Source organism: Mytilus edulis, chromosome 5 (genome assembly GCF_963676685.1).
Source record: "Mytilus edulis chromosome 5, xbMytEdul2.2, whole genome shotgun sequence".
Taxonomy (NCBI): Eukaryota; Metazoa; Mollusca; class Bivalvia; order Mytilida; family Mytilidae; genus Mytilus; species Mytilus edulis.
The window spans coordinates 39,894,308-39,906,456 of record NC_092348.1 but is presented as its reverse complement, the minus strand read 5'-3'; the positions used below and the strand labels follow the sequence as shown (position 1 = coordinate 39,906,456).

The window sequence follows — 12,149 nt, the reverse complement described above, 5'->3', positions numbered from 1 at the left end:
ACTACTTCATAATTTACCAATTACAGGTAAAAATGCATTGCACAATCTGTTTGTGGTAATTGTTTATAAATTATATATTCTATTTGAAGAGGAGGTGATCAGATTGTAACCCTTGGCTAGTGAAGATGTAAATAAGTAAGCGCTGGAGTTGACATATATTCTAATGTACAGTGTACACTAGTTGATTGAAAGAAAAAACTCTTTTGTTGATAGTTTTACTGAATGCCTTTGTATGATGTAATATTTGACAGTTGATATTGAATGGCAGGAGAGTTTTTTACTGTTTTTGGTTTATATCTGCATACAAAAGAAATATTCTTTGATCTGTATGTTTTTTGGAAAAGTGGTAACTTTGCTTTAATACTCTCTTTAAATTCAATGTAAATTTAATGTTTGATATATCATTTCTGTAATTTTACTAGCACATATTTTTGTAAAACATCTATGAAATATCGTATTTCATTTTGCATATCATTCCTGATATTATCCCAAGAATCCATATCAGTCTATGGTATAAATAAAAAGTTTAAGAGGTTCAAAGTTGTTATAACTTATTATATCAGGACTGGTGTACAAAAAAAGTGTGTTATTGATGATTCAGAATACATTTCCAATACAATCTTTTTATTTGTCATAGCAATGCGTTTAGTACAACTAAAGTAGATTTTTAATGGGTATGCTCGAGGGGGAAGGAGGGGTCCTAATCCCGAAATCCAGAGTTCCCGAATTTAAATAAATTTAAATCCTGACATCCAAAAATTTGAAAAAAGAATCCCCGGACATACCTGTTTTTCAGTTAATATGGATGGATAGCCAAAAATGTTAAGAGGTCGAATTTCAGTCTTCAAACAAAAAATAAATTATGATATGTTTAAAGGTCCTATCCCCCTCTATGTCACATTAAAAAATGCTTGTGTTTAACCTCATATTACTAAATTTATGGATTTTGATTATCTACATGATCAAATTGACTTTTGACAATAATTATATTACAATTTTCCATTTTCATGATTGAGGGAAGGGGCAGATCCAGTATTTGAAAAGGGGAATGTGATTCCAGAAAACTGTATATTTACCTAATCTTTGGGGCAATTTGATCCTAAGTTATAATTGAGAAATTTTCTAATGAATCTACTATAGGGAGAATAAAGAAAGAAAATGTCAGAATATGAAAAATATATACATATTTTTTGGTAATATATGGTAATTTACTGTTTTCATAATGTAAACGATTTACACATGATTGTTTAAACATCCTTGTTTGTTAAAACATATTTTTTTGTTTGAATTCAGTCATTTAAGATGTGGTATATTTTACCAAATCATTTTCTTCTGTTAATAAAATGTAGAATACACTAAACTTGTTTATTTGCTTTATTTGTCAAAAAAAATTAAATTGATATCCAAGAGATGAACATTGACAGACCTGTATTCCCCATTTCAATTCTCAATTTTATTTTTTGCCATTTAATTATTACCTCACAGTTCTAGCATGTTTACTGGAATTAAACATGTTTAACCCTGCCACAATTTGTATGTGTCTGTCTGAAGTCAGAATCAAGTCAGTGGTTGTCTTTTGTTGCAGTATATCATATTTATTTTACTTTTTCAGATTTGTACATACATCAGGTTGTTCGTTTTCTTGTTTAAATTGTTATATATTTTTCATTTCAAGGACTTTTATGGCTTATTGTATAAGTTGAGTTATTACCAATGTTATTTCATCTGATCGGGCGGAGCTTATGTTTTAATTTGCATAAGGACAGTATATTTGAAGATGTGTGTGATAAGGATGATTTCCGTTATAATTATAACTGATTTCTAATCACCTATCAGTGTCATCAAAGGAATTTACAAAAGAATGAATGGACACTTCATTGGTAGGTTTATTCTAAAACACCCATCTATAGATGGACTAGTTTATTATGAGCAAACCGATCAAACTCCGCCCAGTCAAGTGAAATAAATTGAGTAATAGCTCATTGTTGAAGGCTATACCATGACCTATACGTTTATTTGTTAACTTCTACGTCATTATGTCTCTGGTGGAGAGCTGTCTCATTGTCAATCATACCACATCTTCTTGTGATGCCCCCATTTAGGGGCATTATGTTTATGTTTGTTTGTTCATCCATCTGTACCGCTTCAGGCTAAAGTTTTTGGTCAAAGGTAGTTTTTAAAGGAGGTAAAGTCTAATCAATTTAAAACTTAGTACACATATTTCCTGTGATATGATCTTTCACAGTCCACTGAACATATAAATTGATAATACGAGTGGGTCATCTGTGTGCTGACCTAATTGTCTTGCTGGGGAGCTATTCATGGCAAGCACTGACCCATTTTTACAGAATTTTCTGGCCTTATAATACCTTTTTATGTTTCTGAACCACCTATGAATATGATTAGGATCAGTAATAAATATCTAGGCTAGGGACTACACCATTATACAGTGGTCACCAAATGACTCATCTCCACCTTATTTTGGATTATTTTCAAAGTTTAAATTTTTATCTCTACAAAGCGTATTAAGGTGGTCTTTTTTTCATAACAACACATCTTGAAAAAGTATATGGACCATGAATTACAAGATTGAAGTACCTGCTGTCAACATAGCTCCGCTGGGGCAGTTCTTGAAGCGTACAGAGGGTTAAAAGACTAAAAAAGAATGGCTGTTGCAATTATGATTACAGGTTGGATTGGGGACAAATGGGTTTAAATAATGTTTTGGGTTTTGAGATTTAGATTGCACAGCTATATTGACTTTGATATGGAATAAATGTTAAATCATATCAATGTAAATTCAAATTTAACTCTCAATTTGCCAAAAAAGTGAGAAAAAAATACTACACAGGACGTTTTTGTTTACAGCCAGCAATAATTCTACACTGGATGTTTAGAGAATTTTTAACTTCAGGGGTACCTTAATAGTATATCATCAGTAAAGTTGTTTTTCCTAAAGTTAACCAAAGAAAATTCTCATAAATTCAAACAGATAACAGGATTTACAAGAAATATTGATAAAATCAGCAACCCACATTGCTTTGTACAAGTCTAGCATGCTGAGCCAGATTTTTAATGTACACAAGGTTACAGTTTGCAGGAAGCCATGTCATCCTACCCATGAATGTCTAGAATGAACTTATAGTAAGGAGAATAGTAATCTGGCCATTCATCACTTATCATGTCTGTTCTAAATTCTGAGAACCTTTGGGAGTTAAATGAGGAGATATGGTATGATTATCAATGAGACTACTATCTACCAGAGTTAAAATGATGTGACCTTTAGCAATGTTTACGGCATAGGGTAAGGTACACAAAAAAAGGTATGTGTATAAACAGTACACATAATAATAAACTATAAAAATCAGTTGAAAAAGGTTTAACTCATCAGATGGATACAAATAAAAATACATCTAAAAAAAACACAGAGTGGACGTGGCTGGGTACTTGTACATCCAAACACAAAAAGACACTAAGTACAGATCTGAGAGAACTTGCAGTTTATACGGACAGCTAGTTTTAAGCCAAAAAAACCACAAAACAAATAATAAAACATTTAAACAACACACTTAAATTCATCCCCTTCTTTACTAACCATTGATATTATGTTGATAGTCCTAAATATAAAGCTTTAATACAACCATTACATCAACTTAACGTGATCTAAGAAAATGATTAGGGTCAGATAAACTAAACTGGAAAATACATGTACACCTTACAATAATTCCATACACCAAATATGCTTTAAATATAGTTGACCTATTGCATATTGAAGAAACAAACTTAACCAGGAAAGCTAAACATTGATCAGTGAACCATGAAAATAAAACCAAGTTCAGATGAACCCTGCCAGACAGACATGTACACCTTATAATTATTACTTGTGTTATATTAAAATTTTGTCTTTGGCAAGTTGTTATAGTAAAATTGTGAATTGCCAAAGACAAAATTTTAATATAACACTTTTTTTGCTTTAAATATACATGTACAAATGCAGTTGAACTTTTGCATATTGTATCTAAGAAACCATCTAAACAAGGAAAATTAAGATTGACCACTGAACCATGAAAATGAGGTCATGGTCAGATGATAATTGTTAGACAGACATATACACCTTACAATCATCCTATGCAACACATATAGTTGACCTATTGCTAATAGTATTAGAAAAAACAGACCAAAAAATTAATAGAAATAACATGAACAATGAACCGTAAAAATGAGGTCAAGGTCAAATAAAACATGCCACATTGATACATGTACGTACATTATAAAGTATTTTCATACACCAAATATAGTTGACCTTTTGCATACAGTATCAGAAAAACAAACCAAAACATAAAAAAACTTTGCTATAACATCTTAACCATTAAAATGAGATCATGATCAGATTACAACTGCCAGTTGGACATGTTCACCTTACAATCCTTCCATTCACCAAATATAAAAAAATTGTTGTTATAGTATCTACTGTATCTAGGATATGGAATTAACCACAAAAACTTGATTTTGTTCACTGATCCATGAAATGAGGTCAAGTGAAAACTCTCTGACGGGCATAAGGACCTTGCAAGATATGCACATACCAAATATAGCTACCCTTTTACTCATAATGAGAGAGAAATTAAGAATACTAAAAATTTAAATCTTTTTTTTCAGTAGTCACTGAACCAAGGAAATGAGGTCAAGGACCATGAACTTATGACAGACGCAACTTTATGGATTCAACCTTCTAAAATATAATGCTTTCAAGAGGTTAGTTTGCGCCACCTCCCTGATCACTATCCTTATGTTAAGCTTTCTGCAACAGAAGTCACAGGCTTGACAAAACATTCATGCATCTTTGACTTCATTTTTGCCTTAAAAAAAATGATATTAGTTTCAGGCCTTGTTTTATCATATAGGCTGTATCTTGACAGCTTATTTTTACAACCTTGGCTTTCAAATCAAACTTTAAGGTTTTGAGCCACACAAATATAGAAATGCTCTTTGGACGCACAAAATGAGTGTTATTTTCTTTGACCTTTTTTGAAAAGAGATGTATTCCTGTTTCTAATTAGGTGTGATTGCAAAAAAGTATTTTTATAAAAGAGAACTTTTATTAAGTTTACTTTTGCATAATTAGCACCTTATATTTGTAAACAGATTTCTGTTATGACTCCTTATTTGGTCATGCTTTATTTTAGGGCTTTTTAAAGCTGACTTGTGCGGTATGGGTTTTACACATTTTTGAAGGTCGTACAGTGAGCTATAGTTGTTAATTAGGGCTCTACTGTTTAAGGTCGCTTGTGGAGCATTGTCTCTTTGGCAATCATACCACATCTTTCAATTTTAACATTCCTTGTTTTTGTTAAAAAAAATACATTTTTCTAATGTAGTTTTTTATCAATTTTTAAAGTGCTACACTTCAAGGCTATATACATGGTATATATATTTCTTTACCCCTTTGTAATAGTTTAGTAACTTTAAGCAAACAATTGCATATGTTTCTAATGATATCTACCAAATAATACAGCTAAATGTTTAAACTCTAAGGAATCTAGACTACCAGTATGATATAAGTTACAATAAAATATTAATAAGACAGCATCCCAACAACCAAAGCTTAAATGGAAAACATCAAGGATTCCTATAAAGCACCCAAACTGTTTTAGCTCTAAAAGTCTTGTTAATTATTCATAAATTTAAATGAGATAGCTGAATACATATCAATATCTATTCATTAAAATGCAATTATAGAAAGAGACCACCACTGAGTAGATTCCAAACTTTGGTAGTAACAATTAATATTTCTTGTGATCACTATTGAAATAAGGTTGGGTTGAACAATATATCCAGATCATTATATGTGTATGCATATGTGGTTCATAATTGTTTCTCGTTTTTCCTTTTTTATACAGTAGATTGAACTTTTGGTTTTCCTGTTTGAATGGTTTTACTCTAGTCATTTTGGGACCCTTTATAGCTTGCTGTTCTGTGTGAGCTAAGGCTACGTGCTGAAGGCTGTCCTTTGATCTAGAATGGTTTACTTTTATAAATTGTGACTTGGATGGAGAGTTGACTCATTGGCATTCATACAACAAAGGAGGTCCTTGACTATTGCCACTCAAAAATCAAAGGTAACCTCCCAGAAAAGACAGGTCCAACACCTCATACTATTTGAAAAATTTTGCTCGATTTTAAAATTAGTTTTCTGCCAAGAATTTATTGACTGTTTTGACTGTTTTACTTTCTAGTATTCCAAGTACTGTATCACTGTGTCAAAACTGAGGTTGTGAGTTAAAATCCCACATGGGGCAGGAATACTCAACTTAATTGACTAGGATCATCAGTTTTACTACCAAAGGTTGGTCCACCAGGTTCTCTCTGGGTAATACTGCTTCCTTCACCAATAAAATCTGACCGCCACAATATAGCACAATAGTGTTGAAAGTAGGGTCGACCACCAATCCATCTCTCAATCGATGTAAAGGATTGGAGTACCTGGTATTTTGGAATTCAAAACTAAAATGTTCCTTCCAAATATCAAAGTCAAGTCCCAAACTATTTCAATTCATTTTGTTCATTCTTTAGTTTTTTCGTGTAGAATTTGTTGATTTTTGTTTCTCTATCCATTATTTTTTGGGGGTCATAGCATTGTTTCTTCCCAATTTAAGTTTTTTTATTGCTCCACTTTTTATTTTCTCTCCCCCTTTTTTTATGATATAAAACAACACAGAAGCAATATTGTGACATTTATTAACATTGACTAGAGAGAAAATAAGTTATTGCACATGTCAGTAACAAGAAAGAGTCAAATGATACATAATAGAAAATAGAAAAAAGCAGAAATTTGTGTTATATAGCATTTCTTTATTTTTGTACAACATCACAAAATTATCTCTTTAACGTAGATTCAAATATTTGTCTATACGTTTTAATTGATATCTTTTTCAACATGTGAAAATATTTATACATATCTCACATCAAAGCAAAAGAATATATCTGATTAACTTCAATTAATCGGCAATCACTTAATTTGAAATAGGTAGTGGCTAAAATACTTGTAAAGCTGAGATTTAATGGAAACTATGTTTACCTAACTTATAGAGCAGATTTGTCCATTCATAGTCTTAAAGCAAAAGTATACTGAATGTATGTAAACGTTATCAAGTAAAGCTGAATATAATCATGTTCTGTCTTTTAACCTTCGTCTTAATTTTGGTAAGCAAAGATTAACTCTTGGTTGTTTCAAAACATATTTGAGAAAAAGGAGGTATACAATACATAAATGTATAAATTTAAGTTTTCAAATTTAAAAAAAAACTTAGGTATGAAATCCTGGAAATTATTTTAATAATGCTCAATTTCAACTGTAAACTGTCAATCTTATTTTATAAGTTAATCTGCCATTTTCACAACTCTGCATCCCTTAAAAAAGTTAGCCTCTCTGAAACACATTTTCTCTCGTAAAATTCTTCTTAAAATTTATCACCAGCCTTAGTTGTAGGATGTAGCATACTTGAAAAAAAAACTGTTTCCCTTTTCAAAAGATTACACAATTTAGAGGGCCATTTAAGAATTCATCTATGCATCTTTAGATGTATAAATACTATCCACGGCAAAAAAAGAAAGAAGTACCGTTATATGTGTAGCATGTTTTAAGTATCACATTATTACAATATGACAAAACGCAAGTAATACAAATAAACAGTTAAAAAAATTGAAATGAAAATCTGCAATACAAAACGTACGATATGTTCAACAAAACCATTTGCCTAATAAAATAAAAAACATGAACTAAAAGTGTTAGTCTAAAAATAGTCGGCATTCAATTCAAATCTTTTATCATCTCCCTAAACACATGAATATGTATATGTATATATATATATTTATATTAAAAACAAACATAGTGCTATTAATTTTAAGACAATATTGTAATTTTGCAACTTTCACAACAGTTAATTGTTTTAATATTTATACTTATATGCCAAGATATGGTCAAATGTTTTGTTAAGTGTAATTCAATTCAGACCTATTTTTTTTGTCTGAAAACAATGATATTTTTGGTTTAAAATCCTCATTTTATAGAAATATGCAACAAGTTGCAAAATTAATAGCTATTACATATTCCATTGTTCAAAATATTTTTTAATTAACATTAAAAAAAAAAATGAAATAATTATCAATTGGACTGAAAAACTTTACAGAATTCTGTTTAATAAAAGTCATTTAGAATTTATTCTGTTTTATTTTTGTAAGATGGTAATAAACTGGCTGAGCACACACAGAATAAAAAATAAACAACAAATATTTTTTTCAAAATTCTGCAAGTTATCAGTATCCAGGGAATACAAAATCTTAAAACAATTTCTGGTAATAATTTTCTTGACTTAAAGAGTAATCAATGTTGCAGTGAAATCTATCTGCGATTGACAAGTATCCATACACACAACTAACTGTACAGAATTTAAAATATCCAACAGTTTCTGAGCATAGTTAACTCATGTTGAATAGATTACTGTCAAATATTAAATGCAATAGTGCTGTACTCTACTTCTTTAGCTTTTATGCCTTCCCATTTTTTTAGTAAATGGCCATTATTTATTTAATGAAACAAATTCTTTAAGCATTGTTACTTTTAAGCAACTGTCATCACAATTTGAATAAACACACGATTTTTTAATGTCATAATACACACAATATTTCTACAAAACATCACAGGAAATCCCATTTAGAATACCTCAAGCACAAAGCAATATTTTTTTCCTTTGTTTGTTCAACACGCTACAAATATTAACTGTTTTAAACCTAGTATATATTTAGCTGTTTCCATTTTCAAGCAGGATGAAAATCAAGAAATAATGGAAAATTGAGATTCACTCTACTTTTGAAAAATGCTATTTTTTTCAAAGAAATTAAGCATATTTGGGGAATTTGGACCATTCGCATAGAAAATATGATTATTTTGATTACTAAATGGTCCCAAATCTAAAGTTATTATGATAAAAGCAAAGCTTTCTTCTTTTTTTTTTCATTTTGCTGTTAATACAAATACAAGTATTAAGTACAATAATGATCCATTAGTATGGCTTACTTAAAATATTTGAAATAAAATCATTACTGAATTTTTATTATATAGTGCAATTACAAAGGAAATTTTGCTCCCACTGCAATCTTATAGTCACTGAAAAGTAATTTTTCATTTTGAGTTAACGCATCACATAAGAAAAAAAGGTTTATTTAATTTTTAATTGTTAACAAGATGCAAAAAATTGTCCACATAATAGCATAAAAACTTCTGATGTCTTTTTTTGGTCAAAATATATTTGTTAAGTTTCCTAGAAACGTTGTCAGCATGTATGAAGATGACCCTACCACACCAGTTCAAAGTTTACAGGTTTCCACAGCTTTTTTGAAAGCATAATGTTTATGTAAAGTGGTGGATTTTATTTTTTTTTACAAAGGATAATTTCACAATGTTTCGTTTTTTTTTTTACAAAGGATAATTTCACAATGTTTCGTTAACTGAAAATCACCTAGCTCTATATTTTTGGGTCAGGTTTTTTTTTACAGAAGTTACTGACACAAATCAATTGAAAACTGGATAAATTGAATGTTTATAATGATAATCCAATCTACAAAAAAACTATATCTCCGCTTGGTTTATAACAGGCAAAAAGTTCTGTTATTGGTACAATAAACTTGTGATTTCTCATAGCTCTAAACTTATATACATGTACTTATCATGCAACTGAAGTTATTTACTTTTTCTACTATGATAAGTTATACAGAACTTCAAGTTACAAGCAAGACCAGATAATGACTATTGAAAAATGCTGGTTAATTAAGGTAGCCACTGTCCGAAAAAAAAAAATGCTACAAATTTCCCAGTAATGTTCTACATTTAAAAGGAAATATTTATCCACAAATATACACAATATCTCAAAAATGTCATCTTTCCATAAATAGCACAAACATTCACAGAAACTAGAAAATTGAACATCAAGCTTCTCAGGCACTCAGATTTCACATGCATCATGATCACATATAATCTTTATAAATAATTCCAACAATATTGTAATATCTATATCACACACTGATGTGTTTAACTTAACTGACTACAATATACATAAATAATACTACCTTTATTATAATTTGAAGCTGTGAAAATTGGTGAAATCCTCCCAGAAATTGCACGATCCCTTCCCTTTTTAATATCTCCTGTTTAATAAATTACATATTTCTCATGCACTGAAAAAGGAAAAATGCATAAAAATGTTCTGTTTGTCATTATGATCATTGAGACAAAAAGACACTTGCTATCCATATTTCTGTAGTCATGGTAATAAAATGTATTAATTCTACAGTGTATAATGAATAAGAACTAAATGTAAAATACTTAGAAAAAAAAGACGTTATCCTCAAGAAATAATTTTAATTAGAAAAAAATAGAATGTAAACTATTGGTTTTCTATTGATAAATACAACAGAAAAAAATATAAAAAGTTAAATCAAATTTTGGCATGTATAAAACACAAAATATGAAAACTGAAAAACCTCAACATATACCAGACAATCTATATATGATATTTCAATTTGTACCATGTTTGCTAGTTTGGGTAACAATAAGATCCTGAAATTGATGACAGCAGTGATTTCGACCTGATGTGAATAGTTGAAGAGTGGACTGGCACTCTTTGAATAACCGAATACTGCATTATGGGATTGCTAAATGCTGCTATTATATAAAATAACAAAAGTACATGTACATTCCATTGAAACATGAAACGGTAGATATCAGAGAGGTACAATCATGAAAATATGTTACTTCTAATACATCTTTCTGATTATATATTACTATGCCATTTACAAAACAAAACAAATCTTGACAACTAAATATTAATCTTTTTCCTTACCCTAGCACTTTTAAATGGAATTGTTTAAAAAGAAAAACTGAGACAGAATATTTGAGCTCTTTACAGAATTTCACAAGTCATAAATAGATTAATACCAGACTTGTGACAAATAATTGCAGTATATATTATATAAGAGCTCTAAAGGATAAACATTGTCCATTTATCTCTCTCTCTTTCCTGGTGGACTTTAGAATTCACAAATGATGATATTGGTGATCTATATTTAGTCAATCATAAATGTCACATTACAGTAAATGTATTCTGCATATATAAGGAGGTGTGGCTTCTGGAACAACGGTAAATGAATATGAATTCTGAAATCCACCAAAGCATAAAAAGGGAATTTCCCCCAAGTATTATCAATATTCTATATTTATCACATCGAAATACAGATTACTTAATATATTATAGGTAGTACAGAGAATTACATCAGATGTTTGATGACAAATGTATGTGAATTACTAACATAAAAATGCACGGTATTTTCAAGGCAAAATGAAAAGAAAAAACATTTATATCATGAAATATCTGTAGTACTGTGATTTAGCAAGTGACAACAATATAGAAATGGTTTATTTCATATTTCCTCCATTTCTTTTCATCATACTACTTTCACTTTCGATGTCAAGACCAGAAAACAATCCATTTTTTTTTTCTAAAAAAAAAAATTCTAGTCCTGATTATTTGGCTTGGCCTCAACCTTTCTGTGTTACACCACATCTCTTCATGAGCAGTCACATTCTAGTGTTTAACATAAATAATCACTGTGTAGGTATTTCTTGGTGATAAACTATTTCATAATTGCACAGTTATAACACATTTAATATTTCAGACGGTTACACAGTACTTCGGAACTTTGCAAATTATGATTGTTTGTCAATTTGTTTACTAATGTCATGGTCACATTGATTCTCACAATGCACGTAGAAATACAAATCACATACAAACGCTCGACAGCCCAAGACTAATACAAGCCACATCCACGTAGATTGTTGGCTATGATTACATCGGTAACAGCATCAAAGACAAACTGGACGTTCTGCGTATCAGTTGCACAAGTTTGATGACAGTAGATTTCTTTCGTTGAACTTTTGTTCTTAGCTTCAAACTGTGCCTGGATATAAGCAGCTGCCTCCTCGTATGTTTGATTACCTGTAAAATACATATGATATGATTTCTGTGCACAATACTCAGATACACAAGGAATATCTTTCATCAAGACTAAAAGTTTGAGGAAAATTACAAAACTGT

General features: G+C 30.1%; 1 protein-coding gene across 4 annotated transcripts in view; it reads right to left on the bottom strand.

The window, feature by feature from the left end:
• Positions 1 to 8,997: 8,997 nt before the first annotated feature.
• The window catches only part of LOC139523659 (guanine nucleotide-binding protein G(o) subunit alpha), a 43,675-nt gene continuing 40,523 nt past the window's right edge, over positions 8,998 to 12,149 (bottom strand). For all 4 annotated transcript variants that reach the window (XM_071317842.1, XM_071317844.1, XM_071317845.1 and 1 more), the window contains one exon: positions 8,998 to 12,050. In XM_071317842.1, the coding sequence (XP_071173943.1) occupies positions 11,863 to 12,050 (188 nt within the window). In that variant the 3' untranslated portion in view covers positions 8,998 to 11,862. The remainder of the gene's footprint in view (positions 12,051 to 12,149) is intronic.